Here is a 22,432-nt window from a genome sequence, read left to right on the forward strand (position 1 = left end):
TATTTAGTGTTTTATTAGTTATTATTAGTTTTATTAGTTATTTTATTAGTGTTCTTTTATTAGTGTTTCTAGTGTTTTTATTATTTTTAATTAATTTCGAATTCAAGTTCTTTTGTTTATAACTCATTATCTTAAATTTTATAAGCATCTGAAAGCAAATGCATTCTCAAATTTACAACCATTAACTTTTTCATACGTTTAGGAGTACAACTCAATTCTACCGAAGAATGAAAGGCAGAAAATTTGCATTAGAATCCTCAGTGCACATGCCATTAGAATGGAATGGAATTTCTTTTCGATAGAACAAATGACTCACAATTTACGCATTGTCACATTTAAAAAAAAGTAATATATTATATAATCTTCCGAAACGTGATGCGCCGCTATTTCCAATGCATTTTTAAATTTCAATTGTCAGAATTGATAGAGTAAATAAAAAAAGGGATACCTGTTGCAGAAGATCTAACAGCGAATTTGCGCTGGTTGACTTCGTCTCCGAATAAATCTTTCAAATCTTCAACAATGCTATGGCAAATGTTATTAGGTAAAGAGGTTTCCTCTATCACACTTGAAATCCTGTTACATGAAAATGAGAGAAATATTAATAAAGTTAGCAAAAACTATTTGTAAAAGCAGATTAATTTCATAAAATTTAACAAATGTTGTATAATGCATTAAAACTGCAGAAAAAACTGTTTGAAAAATATGACACATAAGAAGTGAAAAATTGATAACGGAATTTCAGGACTACAAACATAAAATAATGATTAAAAATGACATTTAATGATGATTAACTATGATTAAAACTGAACTGAATCGATTTAAAATGAAATTCAAAGACAGTAAATCGATAAAGAGGATCATTCTACAATAGAAAACAATGATCGAAAACAAATTCATTTAATTGTAATAATTTTTAAATTTAATACTAGAAATCATACTAAGTAATATAAGAAATAACTTAAATAAAAAAACGGAGAATGTATTCTTTGTAATTATGAGATATGCGTTTTTTAAACCATGCAATACATAACTATCTTTCCTACACCTTAGGGACTATTTTAGAATAATTTAATTTGGTTTTTCATTAACTTACAGTAAAGCTGATAAGAGGAATTGCAATGCCATTTGATCTAATATATCTAATGGCCATAAGTTAAGGATTTATGACAAGAGTGGCATCGTCTTCTTATCTAAACGGAATTGGAATCCCGTTACTTAATGTAGAAGAATCACTTTGCTTACGAGAATAGGCTACTTTTCAGAAGAATACCACTAGTTCCAGTATATTTAATGCCCATAAATCCAGTTGTAGCATTTTCTTTCCATCTAAGTGGATTTGGAGTCCCATTATTCGACGTAGAAGAAACAGTTAGCTCAAGTACATGAATGTTATCTTTCTCGAGAGTATCACTTGGTACAAAATATCTGATGTCCGTAAGTCATGTCCGTTCATGATAATTTGATCTTGGCTGACTTGGAATGCCATTATTTGAGATAGAAAAAACATTCAGCTCAAGAGCAAGGGATATGTTATCTTTCTGGAGAGTATTACTTGATGCAATACGTCTAATTTCCATAAGTCAAAGATTTATGATAATTTTAGGATCTTCTTTTGATCTAAGTCTCCATAGAACCTCATTTGATGTAGATTTCTCATGCTTTGACAACAGAAATGTATGAGAATAAGTTACCTTCCTGGAAGATTTCGGATTAACTTGCCCTGAATTTTCGTTCTGCTTCAGGAAACTCCCGGAATCTCACATCCACATAAGGCGCATATGTGATACCAAATTTTGAATAACACTAGTGAAAAGCAGAGTAAGAAAATAGAACATAAACCTAGAACCTAGTATTTCTTTCCATTCAGATTGAAAAAAATGGTATAAATTTAAAGTTTTATAAGTCCATCCAGTTGTAGTAGAAATCTTGGGACTTTTGAAAACTCTTCAAAATAGAGGTTTTAATATTTTATTTTGCTGGATTCCCAGTCATATGGGAATTGCTGGCAATAAGCAGGCGGAGCATGCTACAAAAACTGCATCTTCTCTCTTACATCACAGAATACCATACAGTGATGTAAAGAAATCTATTACTAATGGGATTTTTACTCTGTGGCAAGGGACATGGAATAATACAGACACAGAATAAATTGCATTCTATTAAACCTGTTATTGACACATGGCCAGTTTTACCGATGCGTAGAGCTGATGTAAAATTATCTCGCCTACGTATTGGACATACTCGGATTACCCACAAACACCTGCTTTTCGGAGAAAGGGCACCTGTGTGCTCCTCATGTCACACCGAATTGACAGTTGGTCATATTTTGATTGAATTCCCGGTTTTTGAATCTCATCGCCACCATTTTTTTCATCCATCAAATTTTACTCTCCCAGAATTGCTGGAAGAGAATTATCATCCAAATATTTTTAAATTTTTAATTGCTATATACCTTTTACCATATATTTAACTTCAGCAATTTCCATTTTTATTATTATTTTAAAACAAAGATGTCATATTTCGTCTTAATCTGTTTCAGCTATTTTATATTAGTTTACACATAAGCATACTTAATTTTATACAAAGTTCCAAACATCATCAATGCTCTTCTTTTTTACCATAAGGATGACGCAGTATGGCCAGGAATGGCCCTTGTGCCAAAAAACCCAAATTAACCAACCAACCATTAAAGTCTTATAAATTTCTTTATAATAAAATTTCACAGAGTGATGAATTTCGCATAAATTAAGGAGCTAATATTCGTCATACCCATCAAGTCGTCTTAATGACTAAGTTCTCAAGAAAATGAATACCAGGCACTATAGTGAGCATAATATAGCTTCTATTAAGAAAAGTAAATGTATTCACTTATCATTGGAATGCAGATAACGACGCCACACCAGTATTGTATCTATCAAGAAAGTGTCAAGATTCACTGAGAAGCCGGTTTCTTAACTTATCTAAATTGTCTAACGAGTTAGATGGAAAGTTAAGTTAGTAATAATTAAGTATTCGAAATAGCATATTTCGAATACAAAGGCAAATTGAATCATATTCTTCAAAGAAAGCTAAATATATATTTTTAAGCCACACACAAAGCCACATTTTTCATTGTCAAGATTTCATAAAACATCTTCAAAAATCCACAGTAAGTCAATAAATATATAACTGAATAAATATAAAAATGCTATATACTCACTTTTGGCAAGCATTTTTTATATCACCACTATCATTCCCACTAGAATAAAAAAACCAATTAAATATGTTGCGAAAACGTTATTTTACTTATATTTATATATCAAATAAATGTTTCTTACTAGACTACATTCTCCAAATATTTTGAGGCTTCCAGAATTTCCGATGTCAAGAATTGCTTGTAAGCAGTTGTAGTAACCACGATACCTTTGGGCACAATAAACTGTGAAATGAAAATACAAATATTTCATTTCAACATGATAAGGAACAGAGAGACATGAACTTCCGTTTGCTTTCAACTGCCACAAAAACAAACATTAGTATTTAATTTAAGGAATCTATTGTATATAGTTGGCCTTCTTTTAAAAAAAAATGAAAATTTTTATTGAATAGGATTTCAGGACTGGGAAACAATGTAAGATTGTTTTTATTTCGTAATTTTTTATTGGATGTAAGTGTTTGTGGTCATAAAAGTTTATGCAAATTCAGTGAATCGCCAAGAAGGACTTCAACTAAAAATTACAGTCTACTCTGAAACAAAAACCTTTCATTTCACTAAATTCAGATTAGGAGATCAATTTGGTGCCAAAATAAAGCTCAAAATAAAAGATCCAAAACTCAAATAAGAAAAATTATGAAGGTTCAACAAGAACGAAGATATTATACCATCATTCACTAAGAATTACTTTATATGTCAACGTCATATATTATAGATTATTTTAGTGTAGCTTTTAAATTAATTTCTTAATTTTAACTCTTATATTCTTGATTGCGTTTCGTACTTAGAAGTTGTTATTTAAGCGTAAACCTTATTAAATCAGTTCCTCCAGGTAGTTTCAGAATAATAATAATAAGTGAGTGCAGACTGATACGATACTACTTTCACTCTTAGTGTTTAGATCTGTGTTTATCAAAACGATATATAAAAGTCAGAAAAGATGACATTTTACCTTCCACTGTCCATATCGATCGCTCATTAAAAAGTTTCCCATTAATTCAAAAACTGGAATATGTGTGTATTAATAGCAAAGGTATTTTTATGAGTTTTGTTAGTGACATGGATTTCAAATTGATACAGTGGTATATCATGTCATGCTAAAAGGTACAAAAGTTCAATACAGGATGAGTGATAGCAGTTCATTAAAAAAGTTGATATTTTTCGACAATAATTGAATTACGTTATTGTAATTATATCAAAAACATACCGTTTTGTCTTCTTGGCTTAGCTCTGTTAGTTTCCCCAGGGAAGAGCCTTTCCCCCCAGAAACTTCTCCAAATTGGCAAGCTTCATCAGTGAATTGTACTGTCAGGGGTATAGCTATAGAATATGGGGGGAATTAATTATTAATTAAAATATAGTTTGAAACACTAAGCAATACTGTAAAACAAGTATTTAATTAATTAATTAAATTTTGAATTTCATTTTTAAAACTATATAAAAACAAACTACGTATGTAAATTGTCTAGAAATACTTCATAACATTAAACGCACATTTCTAAAAAAATGTTGTATTAAGTGATCCAACGTATTTGAATTTCAATATATTTAATATAACTATAAGGTAATCTGTTAAGATAATTTTAAAACATCAAGTCTGTAAATATTTTGTGTCATCTATATGTCTATGTCATCTGTTCGAATATTTTGTGTCATCTGTATTACCAAAGTAAATCCTGATTTGTGAAATTCTGTAGATATATGAGTGTTACTTTTAAACTTACAAATATTTCTTAAGCCTTTTTTTGTAACGAACACAATACATGTGTCTTTTTATTTGTCGTTTCACCATCTCCAATATTTTTTTAATTAAATTATTATTTTAAAGCCATAAATTTTGATTCATTATCATAAGTTTCAGAATACGAATATTATCTAATGAATTTCTCAGTGCTAAATTATATAAGCTTTTAATAAAGAACGGTAATCTATCTATGATATATAAAAAAACTATGTAAAAATTGTGTTTTATTCGCTTTGTGATTGTTAGATAGCAGTTCACCTGACTCACAACATTTGAGGTTTCTTTTGCTAATATTATTTGAAATATTTAATGAAAATTATTATTACGTCATGATAATTTTTTTTTACTACACTTGACGGTAAAGTAGTAACAAAGAATGGAAAAGTAAAGCTTTAATGAACACTAAACTAACTGTAAAATGAGTTTAAACCAATATTATTTGTTAATTCTACTTTTAACGTACAGTTTGTGGCAACTCTAATGTATAACTTTTCAGTTTGTTTACCTTTTTCAAGTAACGAATTTTTTTCATCTCATGGTTAGCAATCGTCGGAATATCTAAGCAAAACACGTGCTTACCCTGCAATGGTTTTTAAGTAGTAATGGGGTTTCCAGCGATATTAGATCAGAAAAAAATACGAAAAAAAAAAACAACAAGCGAGAATCAAGTAATTTGAAAAGAAAAGCTGATAGTGAAGCTGCTAAGTTAGCGGCGAAATATGAAAAATTGATTCAATATTTGGATCTTGAAATTATAATCAAAGAATGTTCTCATTGTGGGAGTATGATTTTTGAATCAGAAGTAAGACGATCGAAAAATGTATGTTGTCATCTTAAAAAGATTAAGCTTCCAGCATTGAACGAATGGTCAGTGGAATTTAAAAACTTACTAACTGGAACTGACGAACATCACAGATAGTATCGTATATCATATAACATAACTTACAGTATCGTATAACAGTATCATATACCGTATAACATAGCGTACATTATCGTATATCGTATAACATAACGTACAATATCGTATAACGGGTTGCCAAGTGAAAACGATCACGGGGCAAAGCCCCCTAGTAAATTAATGAAAATATAATAATCTGTGATTATCCGTCACATTTTAATGTGTTTTCTTTTCTTAAAATACTCCTCGTTATATACAACGCATATATTTGACCCTTGTTCCTAGTCCTCAAATGCAAAATTGCCTCTGCAGCTTTTACTACTGTCTCGAATAATGGGAATCACTTTCCCTGGAGATATTTCTTCAAATTTGGGGGAAGAAGAAAAAAATTACTTAGTGCTAAATCAAAATGCTAAAGAAGATGAAGAACACACGTGACGTTGATTTTCGTGCAGAAGTCACAACTCACTGCACACAAACTCATGGTATGTGCAGGTCTTTTGTGAGCGACACCTAACGAAATGTTCAATCTTCTTAATAAGTGTCTTAATGTGATTCTATGATTTTCCCTCACTATCACAGTAGTTATCACATTATCATTAGCAACTAGATTCATATTATTTTGAAATTGTTTTACGCCTTCTTTAAAATTTTTATACTAAACTAATTAAATAGTTATACTAAAAATATTTTCTAGCATTTTTAAATTTCCAGAGTTCAAAATTGTAAAACATAAGATTTTAATAAATCAAAATACATGGTGTTGCAGTTACACAACAAAATGGGACAAATTTACATTGATATTTGCAAGCGACTGAAACAAAAACATTTTTAAACAATGAAATGGAGTCCCGTGTTTTGGCAAACTAGTATATGTGTATTCGCATTGAACTTTTTTAATATTGTAAAGTTCCCGAAAGATCTTTAAACAAATATACATAAGTTGATAAGAAAATGTTCTTCGATTTCTTATCACAAATGCTTAAACAATAAAATATTTTGAAGTGCTTTGAAGCGTAAATTATCCTTCCAAAATATTGCATTGTAAATATTTTGAAAATTAAATTATCTTTCAAAATATTGAAATGTAATATCAAAAAACGATTAAAAAGTTTTAACAATAGTGATTAAATACCAGTTCTGAAGGACAGAAACATTTTAGAAAATATCTTATTAGTTAAATTCCAATACTTACGTTCCGGATATGCTCTAATACTCAGAGATTTTCCTGTTCTCTTAGGTATGTTGTATACTTCTCTAGAAAGAAAAAATAAGAATATTCGAATAATGAGTGCACCAGGTCCCGTTTAACATGAATTCATATAATGCGATAACACAGCTTTTACTAATTCTCATATATCATGACAAGCAGTCTCGTGTTTCTCATTAAAATAAATTTAACAATATAATAATTTTTGATATTTTTTTTTTGTATAGCAAAGTTAGCATAAGCAGTTTTAAAAATATTAAATCTCACAAATACCCTACGCAGTTAAAAATTTCAGAAAGGCAAGGCTTGAACTTGTATAAATTTGTCCGATAACGCATGTGTCTTATATCAGGATTTCCTATTTCGCGAAATGTATTCCCTGCGGTGTATGAGAGTCCATTGTATGAATAAAAATACTATAGAGAAATACTGATATAACAAAAAAATTTATCTTCAGAATTTTTTTTAATATTTTTCGTTTATATACGGAAAGAAATGCTTTAAATGAAATATCATCTTACAAGGAACATGAGTTGTCAAAAATTAGACATTCTAGAAAAATAAATTAATAAAACTGCTTTATTGAATGAATAAAATAAATGAATAAAGTTATTGCGGAGAAACAATGCTGTAGCCAAAAAATTTGACCTTGAATTTTTTTTTTATTATTATTTACATCTGTTGTTTATATATAAACAATGAAGATGGTTCTTTAAAAAAAGTAACATCTCACTACCAGAAGCAAAGAAATAAAGGCACAGCTGATGTTGTGTAAATTCGTTTGATAATGCATGTCCAATATCCTATTCAATTTCCTTTTGTATATTTGTTGCATTTCTTGTGAATTAGTTAGATTATGTTTTATTAAGTTAGATAATGCTTTATAAATTAGATAAGTTTATTCATGAAATAATGTTTTATTAAGGGAGACGAAAGAATATTACTTTAGTGTTTTAATTCTCTCAAATAACTGTTATTTTTATTAAAATACATAAACTTCATAATTTTATAAGTTTTTAAAGCAATTCTTTTTTCTTAAAATAAGATTTATTAATTTGAATGTAACTAAAACAATTTCAAAAACATTCTGAATTTAAACATGGAAAATACTGCCTTTTTTATTATATAATTACTTTCATGGATAATACTTTCTTTTTTTATTATATAATTACTTTCATGGATAATACTTTCTTTTTTTATTATATAATTACTTTCTTATAATAAGAAATATGTAATAATTTAATTTTCTTTTTATTTATTTTCGTAATTTTAATAGGTAATAAACAGAATTTTAAATGTCATATCACATATGAATATTCCAGAAATTATTTTTTTCAAGACTTGACTTTTTTTTCTAGTTCTGTAATTTTTTTGTCTACAGTTAAACGTTATCAAAAAATTTTATCTTAAGGAAATTTAATATTAAATTTTATTAATATTTTAATTAATATTGTTATAATTAATATTTTAATTAATATTGTTATAATTAATATTTTAATTAATATTGTTATAATTAATATTTTAATTAATAATTTTATAATTAATAATATTTTAATTATTAATTCATAATATATTTGAGTTCAAACAATTTTAACTTAAACAAGTTTAATATTTAATTTTTAATAATGTTTTTAAACTTAAATTTTGATTACCAACAATTTTGTATGAAATTTTTAAATGATATTGGAACAGGTTCATTAAGACACTACTCCGCGTTTTCTCGCATGTTCCAATTTCTTAAAGAGTGTATTTATTTACTTTGCATTTCCTGAAATTGAATATTATTTTCATCTATTTCAAATTTCGTGAAAAAGTTTTTTTGTCTTCATTGCTCTGTACTATAGAAAAACATTTCGGCATTTTCCTCACCTTTTTTGGAAAAGGGTGTTTGTAACTATAATTGGAATAGCATAAACACATACAAATAATTATAACATTTTACTTGTATTAATCTTACCCAGACATGATTAAACCATATCCTTTTCTATCTCCAACGTTAAATTCTATGAAAGACAACTCAAGAAATCCACTCCATCCTTGACCACTGTAGAAAACAATGGGTTCTGCTATACTTCCAGATAATTCATACTGTTCTCCTAAAATTAACATAAAAATATCATCAGGTTAGAACTGAAAAGGATGTTTCGTATTCAGTATTTATTTACAAACCCTCTCTAAAAAAATCTCTGATAATTCATTTATATATATATATATATATATATATATATATATATATATATATATATATATATATATATATATATATATATATATATATATATATATATATATATATATATATATATATATATATATATATATATATATATATATATATATATATATATCGGACTGTTTCTTTTTTTATAGAGTTAAAAATGTTCTTAAAGAATATTTTCTTTATCTTAACATGATACTTTTCAATGCACTTATAGTGTCATTTTTCTATGGAAATGTATGGAATTTGATCACATCTTTATTTAAGTTTTAATGCTGGACTTGTGCTTTCTCTCTTGCTCATGTCATCTTTCAATGACATTTTACAGGAGGTTCCATTATAAAAATTTTCTATAATATCAATTTTGATTCTCTGCATTAAAACATACATTGACTTTATTAAGAAATCGATTAAACGAGATTTGGTTTGATAGAAGACCGAGATAATAAAGATTATACGTTATATGTCCGAATCTGAGTAAACATTACATGATTTCTTAATTACTTTATAAACACAGTATATCATTTTTTTTAATAATTCTACTAAATCTATTAACCGAGGCTTCGATTCATAGAAGACCGCGATAATCAAATTTATATTTTATATGATAAATAAACTAATTTTTGACTAAATCTTTCAACTGGAAGAAATGAAAAATATATACTCAATATCCAACATCATATAACCTGATATATACAAAATATATCTCATTTTATATAAATTTGTATTTGCGAAAATTTTAGAGTAAATCGCGGCAGAACATTACCGCTAGTTTCCTTTAACCTCCGTTCTCCAACGCAAAATTTCTGAATGAAATTTCATACCAGAATTGATATTCTCAAACATTATTTCACAATAATTGGAATTTTTACCAGCTGTGAAACTTGCTTTAAAAGAGCTTTGCTGTTCTTTAGCTGCGATTGGTTTTATAGCGATATCTAGATCTTTCAGAGGCTCGAGTAGTCCATCTGGATCCACAACAAATCCGAAAGGTAAACTAATACAAAAGAAATAAAAAAAATCATAATTTTTAATAAATTTATCAAATTTGGAAGTGAAACTTTCGAATCGAAGTTTTTACTTGCTTAAATTCTTAATATTCCAAAAAAATAAGTTGAAATATCTTACTTTTTGAAAGCATACGGTAAAGATACATTTGACAAATGAAAGTTCAGGCCATTCTATAATAAATAAAAATGCATACATTATTTATAGAATAAAATTAGTTGATATTTTAACATTTCGCATTAGTTGATATGCTTAAGAGTTATGAAATCTTTCACTAAATTTCAGTTAAAGTTATATTCTTATCTCTAATTTTGAAAATATTCTTTGTTAATTTTTATTGTTTGAATACATTTTTTGCCATATTTATTTGCATTTTTCGTAATCTAAATTGTATTTTTTTTTTTTTTTACTTTTATGTCACTTTTAATTATCGTCTGCTTTTAAGTATGAAACTTGAAGATTTAACTTTCTAGTTTAATTTGATTTCGAAATTGATATTTGAATTCAGATATGGTTGCACTTCTTTTTAATGTTTAATTCGTTTTCTCTCCTTTCTAACGATGCTATACCATTCAATGTCTGGAGGAAACCTTAGCCTTGGTTATTGTATTAGAGATTGTTTTGTACCAAAAATTACTGAAATAAAATTAAAACATTTAAATTCGAATTGATTTGTTTAGTAAAAATGTAAGACCTTTCTTCAATATTTTCTATGAAAATCTATGCTATAAATATAAAAAAATCAATTCACTTTTTTTAGATAATCTCAGAATTTTTTTTTATTTGCACTGAAATACATTAAGTTTTAAAATTTATAAACTTACCGAGGGAGTACTTCCTAAAATTGATGTGAATTTACAACCTGCTATGCTTGCACTTTTTCCTGTAAATGAACATGGTCTTGTTTTAAGTACTTACAAAGTGACTGAAGCTTTAACAATGCATTTAGAATAACAACTCACCAAGACTCCGGATTTTTGCTCCAAATAAATACATTTCATAATCTGATCCATCATTGATGGAAATTGTTCCGGATATAACACCGCTTTGGCCATAAATATTCAGAGCATCAACTAAACTGAAAAATATGTAAGTATAAAAATATGCATGAATTTCGACATAACTATTTAGAGCACCAATTAAATTGAAAAACATGCATAAATTAAAAAGAATTTCAATTTCAGGGCAATAATGTAATCGGCTATTGATAATTCATCAAAAATATAATAATAATTTCATAATTTTCCAAAATTAAAGAAAAATTTGCATGACTATAAAACTAACAATATTTAAAAAACGATTTTTCTAAAAATTTTGAAGCGGTGTAAAATTCATTTTTTTTTGCAATCTTGTTTTCGATTGTGGTAGCAAGAAAAGCCAAAATTCAGCTTAATTTTTAATTAATAAAATTGTATTCATTTTTTTAAATCGCACCAAGATATGCATTTTTATCCACCAAGATACATATGTGCCAAATTTGTCAGCTGTAAATCAAACGGCATCGCAGAAGAGGGCCAACATATATTTGTTTTATTATTTGTAGAGATATCCTGTGGATGCTCAAAAATAGCATGAACATGTAGGCATATAATGGATGTAACGACACAAAATATCCAGCATTTTGAACATAGGAATTTGAACAAATGATTTCTATATATTATGGATACTCTTTTATCACCTCCCTCTAACTTCCTCTTAGTATTTATCTTTTATTGTTTTTAATATATGATGAATACCTAGAAATGATATGCACATATTTGTAATAGATGTAGTGGCCTAAAATATGCATCAATTAGGACATATTATCTAATGAGTACGCATTTGTTTCCTCACTGTTTCTACTTTCCCTCATAGTATTTATTTACAGTCTTCTTATATTTTTCTTCCCACATTTTGATTGCATGAGCATAAAGTATTGTATTTATATGTACGAAGAACACTTCACTTGAATACTTGTATAAACTAAACATTATTCAAAGTGAATTTTAATGTTTTTTCCCCTTCTAATTTAGAACACTTCAGTTTCAGTATTCTCATAAATTGCTGTGATTAAGGTAATTATTTGCTTTTCTGATTCATCCTATTCAGTGACATGACGAAAAATATAATCCAAATAAATAAATAAATAAAACTACTTTTTGATAGGCGGCACCAATGGTACTCTCCAATCGGATCTTGCCATGGCACTTGCAAATCCATGGATATTTGTATCTAAAGTGCAGTCATAAACATCTGATGCTGCTTTCCATCTGCATATTAAAAATACAATGAAATAAGAAAATAAAAGAATGTAAATATATTGATTTATAGTTTTATCTTTAAATGATTCCTTCTTTGCAATTTTAGATCTTGCCGGTAGAGTGCTAACACACAAACACACACACTCGTCTAAAAATTTAGTCTTTAATACGTTTTTTTAAATTAATTCAAAAGCTTTAACATCATCATAAATAGAATTTACTTATGTGCCGATATAAAATGATTTTTTTAAAGAAAGAAGAAAGAGTTAAACTTGATGAAATTTATTTTTTAACAGCCATCTAATAACGGTTATAATGTAGAAAAGGTACAGTATTAATATTATTTGTACAATATTAAAAGGGCAGTTGTTGTTTTACGCCTATTCTTGCTTAGAACTGTATTTAAAAATTATTGGATATCCACGCTATTCGATCAAATATAATTCTAATAAGCTAACATGCAGATAGTATGTAACTAATAATATTAGTTTATAAGCTAGTATGTAAAAAAGGAATTTTGCAAAGTTTCTGCAATTTTTACTGATATTATTTATTTATTTGTACAACTAAAGTCAATTTACATTTTGCAATCATATATAGATTTTACTTAAGACACAATAAATGTTTAAAATAAAGAATGTGCTATCCCAATAAGAGGTTGATTATAGTCTTAAGAGGCTGAATCTGAAGGAAAAATGGACAAAAATCATTAAATATTGCATTTTTTTATCACATTCATCTTAATTGCATGCGCTAAGACAGTATCAGCATGTTTGATGAATTTTAAAATAAATGGTTAAGATAAACGTCAATAATAAATCACGAAAGAAATTTTCAATAATGTGCAATTTTAACTTTAAAATATATATAAAATATCTTGGAAATGTATAGTTTAATTTGACAATCTGCGATTATTTGGATATCCGCTATTAGAATGTCTGATAATGTAAACCGTGAATTATATTTTACTGATTTTTATAATAACAATATAAATAATAAATATAGCGCTATGTTAAGTAGCAACAATTCTCATTGTTAAACATCAATGATAGAAACAACCCAATATTCTAATATTACTTACAAAAATACGAACTTGGCAAAAACTACTTCTTCAACCTTTTTATTATTGTCAGATATTTCTCTGAAAAAGAAAGTGGAAGTCCTTTATGTCACCTAATTGTAACCGAATAAAAAGAACTTATATTTTTTAATGAATTTCACCTACTTGAGCATTCCGCAATAAAATATCCTCCATTTTCTCATTGGGCACAAATAGTGCATTTGTAATTTGCCACACGAGAAACTTTGAGAGTTTCCCTCAAATGATTGTTGGAATCCTTTGGTTTCCATCAAGTAGTAGGTTTTGCCATTTGCCAACTTCAGATAAATCCATGCGTCTGCTTGTTGGTTGCAACCTCTTGCAATACGTACGAGAAGACATTCCGATTGAGAATTCACTCCGTAAAATGCAACTTCATCGGCTGCCTATAAATATAGTTCAATAAGTAACAATAATAATGATAATGTTTGGAAAATTTCATTCAGAATCGATAGGCGTATTTAAAATTTGATTTAAATGAAAAACAATTATATGTGACAGAACAAAACCCATGTTAAATTAATTGAGATTCACTATTATCCGGATTATCGGAAGTACTTCTTAGATCAGAAATGAAAGGCAATTTGATATTATTGGTCAAATCTTTCAGTGATTTATTTCAGTAATTAAATTCCTTGCTTTTTCTAATGCGAAATTTAAAAATGGATGTTGTAACAGTTATATCCCTGCTTTATATTGTAATTAAAACTTTATCAATTATTCTTTCAAATTTTTCAACGAAAATACGAAGGATGCCCGAGACGCCTGAATGTCGTTGTGAAATTTTCTTCTCCTTTCATTTAAATGTGATTGATTGAATACCTATGACGAGTGCTTTGTTCATTACAGACACTCGTCCAGATGGGTTTAAGAACTGGAAAGTTTTCCGAGAACTCTCGAAAGATATCCGAGCATACTTCTTCTTTGTAGCTCTCTGCTATATGGGCTCCTCCATTGTAATCAAACTATTTAAAAAATGATCTGCTATTACAGTTTTTGTGGAGAATAGATAATTTTTTGATCTTTGAAAGTGAAACAAATTGTTCCAGTATCATGAGGTGCATGAATTCGATTGATCTTAGGAATAAGAGATTTAAACTAACACAGTAATCAAACCACTTACAAACATGGTCGGTTTATTATAGTTTTTGAGGAGACTAGATAATTGTTTGATCTTTGAAATTGTTCCAATAACATGAGGTACATGAACTCGAATGATCTTAGTAATAAGAGGATTAAAGTAACACAGAAACTACAATACGCATTGTTGTTTACGCGCATTTCGTATTGTAGATTGTCCTATGATTTGTTGAACATTGACATAAAATAATGCTTGTTGATATCCATCTAAATGTAACGATGGTAGGACATTGTTGGTCAAAAAACTGGAAGACATGCAAGTAACAAATAAACATTAATTTTGAGTTTTGGAATGATTAATTCATACGCTGTAAATTATTACTACATAGATATACTAACTATAATCACAAAAAAGTAATTTTAATTTTAATAAAGAACGCGACTGTAGAAAGTCGAGTTCTTTAGACTATTAAGAAAGTTTTGAATTTATTTTACACTTAAAACACTTCCGAATTATACACTGTAATTAGATACAAAAAAAAATAATTCATGTTCATGGCTTAACCGAAAAAAGCCGTTATCCGTAAAGACTACTTCCCCGTTTATTTCGGTTACTTGGGATTGAACTGTAATTAAAAGATGACGGCAAAAATCTAAATCACACAATTGTAATATTTAGTGATAGTTACAACCTATTTATTTACTCGCATCAAAGACTGATTAATAAAAAAATGTCAAAAGCAGATAAATAAGAAATAGTTTACTTCTTAAGGATACAATGGACGTTGAAACCAACATTTCTCAATTTTTGAGATATTGTTTTGAAATTTATATGGTAATTGTATTATATCAATCTAATTCTGTAAAAAAAATTCATCAAAATTCATTGATAACTTTTTGATTTTTTTGGTAAAAAAAAAATGGAAAAATAAATAAATATTCTAAAATTTCAATTTGTTTCATGCGCATTAAAATAGAACATAAATAAATTATTTCTCTTTTTTTCAGATACATTTTTTAATTCTACAACATTTACGTTTTTATAAAGATTATGAAATTAAATGTGACGCGAAATTCGTTTAAACTTTTATTAATAAAAAATACTTCTACTTTTCAAGATAACGATTTCAATATTCATTGCGAATAAGCAAGCATTTCACACATTTCGCTTTTCGTCTGAATTCATAATTTTTTTTTAAAAATTGAACTGAATTATATGGGAAATATTCCTTTTTTTTAAATAATCTATTTTTAGATTATATTACAATATTAACCCGATTTAATATTTTTTTTAAGGAACAAGAGGAATTGTGGTATAAATGGCTGAAAAGTATAACCTTATACACATGTAAAAATATTCAGTAAGAAAAGATTAAATGTTTGACAGATACTCATTAATGATGTTAAAGAACATATTGTTCCTAATACATGCTTAATTTAAGCTGTTTTGTAGTTGCATTGCTTATAATATTTCAAATAAATTTTAACGTAATATTTTTATGGCTAAAAAAATATTGAAATACATTCAATCCTTTCGTACATAAAGTAGTCCAAAAATTAAAACTTGCTATATAATTTAAATCAGTTCAGCCTTTTATAACAAGGTTCGTTAGCGCAGTTCATCTGTTAACTACCAGCTATAAAAACATTGAGAAATAATGAAACAAATAATAGAGACTTCAAAATCATTTTTTTATGATTTTTATACCACAAAGTAGTGGATATCCCGCAATTAAAGTTGAATAAATTCTGTAGAAAATCATATCACACATTTACCTACACGTAAAATAAGCCTAGTCTGAAATGTTCTATAAAAATATAACAAAATTCAATGATATTTTTTAATATAGAGAGAAGATTAATGCTTGAAAAATCGTATTAAAGAAAAACTAACTTTTGACAGGATAAAATACCAGTTGACTTCCAACTATTAATTAGTAATTATTGATAGAATTTTACAGCTGGAAAAAATTTATAATTTCATTAGCAATAGAATTTATAATTTCATAACCAATAGAAAATTCAAAATTCCATTAGCAACTTTAAATAAAATCTGTATTGTAAGTAACCGATAACTGGCAAAAATATGGATACCAAATATTTTTTGAATTTTATGAATAAATACCAACTTCTTGCAAATGAGATTCCGGAAATGGTGATTCTAATTCTTTTTCTATATTTGGTACCAGGAACCCCAATTTGACCGGATCGCCGAGTGCGTCGAGATCATACAGAGCAAACCTTTTGCACTTGAATGCATTGTACGCACGTATCGCAATATAGGATGCAGCCCATTTCAACCAATAGATAAACTCTATAAGAAAAGGAGTGAGTGAAAGAATTACATAATGGGGAATTAAAGGGAAGATAATTAAATAATATTTCATTTATAGAATGTAAACTAAGCATCTAAAACACTCTAATTATAACGTAATAGCTTATTTCTTAAAAAATATATACATATATTCCCAGTGAAAAACAAGGCTTTAAATGATATAAAATATTTACATCGTATGAGTTAGATTGAACTGAGTATGAGTTAGAAGTTTTTTATAGCTTATAATTTTCAGAAACCTATAAATATACACAAACCAATTTTTAGCTTTTGTTAAGGATTCTTGGTCCATGCCATGGTGGAAGTAGAACGGCAAATTGAGTAGTTAAAGGGTTTCAATTTTTTCCATCAAGTTCAGAAAAAGAAAGTGTATATAGTTTAAGGAGGAATGCGGAAACCTCAGCTTTTTGTTACCGAAGGAAATTTAAAAGCCCGCGGAACTCCGAGGTTAATGTTTCAGCAATGTAATGATATATCTTAATTTAATTTAAATCCGAATTAAGTTTCTAATTTTTAGCTTAATTTAGCCTGCATTAATTTCATTCCAAAATGGTCTCTTATGTTCTTACCCAATTCTACTTTGATTTATTTAATTAATTTCACACGCGTTTTATAAAACTGCTGAAATCAGCAGGTTCTAACCTGAAGGGATAAAAATCCTTAATGTTTGCAACATTCTTTTAAAGATACCTAAGTTTCCCTATACTACATCGACACGTATCAAAGAAATTCCTATCAAAATCTCATTGTAAAAGTCACTGAAGAGAAAATTTCGCTCTCTTCTGCTCTGTCGAGATGTAGACTGACGTCTCTCATCACTTCTTCCTTATATATAATAGACCTCCCATGATAAAATTAATCGAAGTTAAAATTTCAAAAGTTTCTTTTATTATATATTCGTGGATGTCCCTATATTGGTGTTTAGGCGGTTCAAAGTAATTTGATGTTTATAATTTAACCACGGATAAAGACCCTGCAAAGGAACAACAATAATTTTGTTGTTAAAGATTTATGTAGTCATTAACAATCATTAAACACAATCGCTCAGACCCATTTGAATAATTTACATTGCTTTTATAGTATTCAATTGGCAACACCCATTTAATAGTTTTGATTGTTTTGACGCCTGGTCAATTAATCCCAGTGTATCGATTTCAGTAAAAACTCTAGAGTATAGATAATCGATATTTATATTTTCGAAAAAAAAAGTATCTTAAATCCGATAAAATAATTATAATACCATTAAATTGATGAATGCATTAGTATTCTAACAAATCATAACAGAAAATCCTCGTACATACCCAAAGGAGCCGTAAAGAGATTGAGTATCGTCGAAACAGCCATCGTTCCATGAAATGCAGATAACAGAAAAGCATGCAAATGGTTGTGAATGAAAAGAGTACTATAATATCATCTGAAACGGATAACCTTCAACAAAATTATCGTCTTCGACATAAAAACGCTTTCGAGTAAACATTATCAAGTAAACTTCTGTCGTCATAACAGCTATCATGATCCACTGATAAAATAGAATAGGAAGAGTTATTTCGATTATATCATTTAATCGATTATGAAATAATTTTTTGAATGAAGGAAAGTGAGTTCTGGGAAAAGATTATTTTCTTCTGATATATTCTATTTGATGAATAAGTTATCGTTAAACCTACAATATTCCATCGGAATAATCCAATCAAAAACATTTAAAAATGGAATTGCATTCGGTTTATGGATATTTTTTAACTGTTCACAAAAAAATTGTTCATGCAACTAAATAAATGTAAAAAAGTAATAATAATCTTGTATTTCCAGCTAAGAAATTCGGCATATATTTAATACATTTGGTGAATTAGAGTATTGATTACATCATTATTTTATATATCGAAACAATACATGGATTGTATTTTTGAGAATTAATTAGTAGCTTCATTGAAATAACATTGATAATAAGGAATTCTATAGCAATTTTGATAATAAGTTTTTATGAACATGATTCAACAAAATACCAATTTATCATTTTTGTTATCAGTCTGTTGTTATCAAATTATTTAAGAACATCATTAAATACAAGCATGAAAGTACAATTTTGAATATATAACTGGATAATATTAATAATATTAAAGTAATAAGCCGCCTTCGGCGACCAGCTGTTCATTCGTCTTATTAAAGATATTGATTTAACAATGCCAGCCAATTTTAATCATCTAGATCTTATCTAGTACTATTTTAATTTATACTTAAGCAATAAATATAGAATATTTTGATTAGTTAGTTATGCATACAATGTGCGCGAAATTGGCAAAATCCGGCTGGTTACTGAAGCTGGGGGCTGTGCCAAAGTTACATATTGCTAATTCTCAAAAATGGAAAACGGGTGAAGGAGTTGATTATTTACGAAGCATTTGGCATCATGGGCTTCTAAATGAAATATAAATTAGTAAAATTGATACAATGCAAGGGTATGTGGATTCTGTCATATTTTTCCACCATAAAGAGTACATAAAGTACCACAATGCTACAGTATTTTGTGATATTTCTCTGGAAAATGTAAATGGATTAACGCACAGAGGAATATATAATCTTTAATGACATATCTATGACTCTAAGTTTTCATGAGAAATAAAAACTGGCAAAATCATACGGATGGCATGTGGCTAGAAAGGCAAAAATTTTCTTGATTTTTCAAATCATTTTAAATAGATATGGGATAATGTACAATAGACTGAAAATATGTAAAAATCATTTTCTGATAGTATACAGATACAAGTGAAATAAAATCAAAATTTGAATTCAAAAACTAATAAACGGTTTTAATACTATTTAACTAAATTCCACTCAAATTATTTCATTAGTTTGTGCATAAATTCTTTTGAAAAGGAATTATAATAATTTTTTTTATCTAGGAAATGGAAGTAGAAATTTTGTCTATTAGAAAAATAAAAATTTAAAACCATTTAAAAGTTGATATTTATAAATTAAAGATAATAATTTATGTTTATAAATTAAAATATAATTTAAAAATTTAAATGCTTAATATTCTTCAAATGCAGTTGCAGATTATTTTTTTACACATAACTTTTATAGGACTAAAGCGAACTTTTCGACTAAATCCAGAAATGAACCTACAGTACCCATAACAATTTTCCTAAAATCAATAGTTTTTTTTATATACCAAAAAATATGTTTTTCCTTTGTACATTTTTTTCAGATTATTTCGTTTCTTTATAAAATTATTGATATCAAAGCACTGAGAATAAAATAAATCCAATTAATTTGTGTAATACAGAAAAGCGTAAAAATGCGAGAGCATTTGAAATAACCTCATGAAGGACATAATGGCTCTAAAAATATATCTTACGATTAATATAATTTTTCGATTATTATTAACGATAACAGGTTCTCTGATAAATCAATTAAATACATTACTGGCTATTATAAATAATAACAGATTAATCAAATTAATTGTTGGTGAAATTAATCGTAATCGTGCACTTTTTGCTTTACTTTAACTATATCAACTCATAATATCGCAGAAAGATGCAAAGCTTTATATTTTCCTCAATTTGATATATACAAAACTTCTTAGAAAACAAATTTGGTTTCATTTTGAGTTTCTTTAGTTTCACTCACTAGTATCATTTTACTAAAAGTTGCATCATTATTATGCAAAGCTATTATGTAACATTATTATTATGCGTTAAAAAGGGCTAGCAAATGAAAATATTAATGTTTTTCTTTAATTTAATATATACAGATCTTTTTAGAAAACTTTTTTGACTCGTCTCATTTTTCACTTTAACTGTACTAACTAATATAACTTTTCTGTACATTTAAGACTAACTAACCATATTAAAATGAAAATTCAATTAATGTATTTTTATTTTTCAGAAATACATGTGTTACCGAAAAAAATCAAGAAAAAATATATTGATATGCACAATATATGTATACATACAAATACAACTTAAATCTCTACATACCCTATTAATTTGATAACTTTTAATTATCAGAAATGTTAATACATATATAAATTGTATTTTACAGTTATAAATGAAAACAAATTTTGAATTTAAAAATTTTAAGGAAAAAATACATTTCTTATTCTTTAAATTTTAAGAAAATACTTCATGAATATATGAATTAACAATGAATAAATGTATGAATTAAGTATTTAAACATGATAAATGGGAAATGCAAATTAGATCAATTATGAAAGAAAAAGCTAGTGCAAAGAGTATAAGAAATTCTTCCCTGGAGATCCAGTGCTTCAAAAATCTAAATTCAATCAGATTACTTACTTGGTCTTAAGGAGCACATTTCATAGATGTTCATTAGCAAAATAACATGCTTGAAATGGTAACCCTTCGGTTTTTCTCTCTATTCAAGGCGCATAAGTACATAATCAGTGCTGTTAGATTTAAATTTCAAGGATGACATCGATTCGGTGACACTGATAAAAGGGAAGCGAGAGCAATTAACACCAATTGAATCTGCAAGTCAGAATAAGAAAACAATTGGTCTGAAGGATGTCACTGATCCTTTGATATTCATTTATTTATCATTGAATCTGTTATTTATTATCTGTCATTATGAATTATTATACAAAATAATTTATTTTTATTAAAAGTATTTGCGTGCCTATGAGTGTATAACAATTTTGATTATACAAAAGTAACACATATCGGGAATGTTTTGAAATGAACATATTAATACAATTTGTAAGTAGAGTATTTTATTTTGGACATAAGAATTCATTACAAAAAGAAGTAGTTAGAAGATCAACTCTAAAACATAATAAGAAAATATTTTTCAAGTATCAAATATCTTATTTCTATAATTAGACTAACATTAAATAGAATGTTCTAAGAGGGGAAAAATTTAATAAAATTTTAATAAAAAATTCTTTATTTCAGTTTAATAATCAACTGAGAAAATTATCAAGGTATAACGATGAAGACATTTCCGATGTAGCCGTTACCACAGAACGCTTTATTTACTATACAAGATTATGATTAATAACGACTAAAGAGTGTTTATAAAAATATATAATTTTAAAGATTAACATAAAGAATTCGTAACTGGAACCTGACTTTTATGTCCACAGTTTATTCTGTCTACCAAATTTTAAGAAAAAATAGAAGAATTAAATGAATATGTGAATGTATTCATTTTTCCCCTCTCAAAACTAAATAAACGAATACTTGCAAGCGAAATTCCGGAGAGGTTAACAAGTAATTTATTTTATTTATTAAGATGGCCATTAAAAACATTTACAACTTTCTATGCCATTCAGAAACAGCTGAAACTGTGTTGCTTGTAACTCCCGAAGATGTGTCTCAATACAATTAATATATTTTTTTATTGTAAAAAGTTTAAATATAGAAAGAAAACTAAAAAAAAAAACCTA

The 22,432-nt window shown here is 27.3% G+C and overlaps 1 protein-coding gene across 1 annotated transcript in view; it reads right to left on the reverse strand.

Annotated features, from left to right (window-relative positions):
• The window catches only part of LOC129968149 (prodigiosin synthesizing transferase PigC-like), a 55,216-nt gene extending 36,758 nt beyond the window's left edge, over nt 1–18,458 (reverse strand). Inside the window, exons 1-15 of the mRNA XM_056081966.1 lie at nt 18,330–18,458; nt 16,823–17,007; nt 13,740–13,999; nt 13,596–13,655; nt 12,410–12,523; nt 11,237–11,352; nt 11,099–11,157; nt 10,395–10,447; nt 10,139–10,263; nt 9,006–9,144; nt 7,034–7,095; nt 4,404–4,516; nt 3,321–3,421; nt 3,203–3,241; nt 449–576 (exon numbers count right to left, since the gene is read on the reverse strand). Of these exons, the coding sequence (XP_055937941.1) occupies nt 449–576; nt 3,203–3,241; nt 3,321–3,421; nt 4,404–4,516; nt 7,034–7,095; nt 9,006–9,144; nt 10,139–10,263; nt 10,395–10,447; nt 11,099–11,157; nt 11,237–11,352; nt 12,410–12,523; nt 13,596–13,655; nt 13,740–13,999; nt 16,823–17,007; nt 18,330–18,372 (1,597 nt within the window). The 5' untranslated portion in view covers nt 18,373–18,458. The remainder of the gene's footprint in view (nt 1–448; nt 577–3,202; nt 3,242–3,320; nt 3,422–4,403; nt 4,517–7,033; nt 7,096–9,005; nt 9,145–10,138; nt 10,264–10,394; nt 10,448–11,098; nt 11,158–11,236; nt 11,353–12,409; nt 12,524–13,595; nt 13,656–13,739; nt 14,000–16,822; nt 17,008–18,329) is intronic.
• Between the last annotated feature and the right edge of the window lie 3,974 nt (nt 18,459–22,432).

Source organism: Argiope bruennichi, chromosome 5 (genome assembly GCF_947563725.1).
Source record: "Argiope bruennichi chromosome 5, qqArgBrue1.1, whole genome shotgun sequence".
In the NCBI taxonomy this organism is placed as follows: Eukaryota; Metazoa; Arthropoda; class Arachnida; order Araneae; family Araneidae; genus Argiope; species Argiope bruennichi.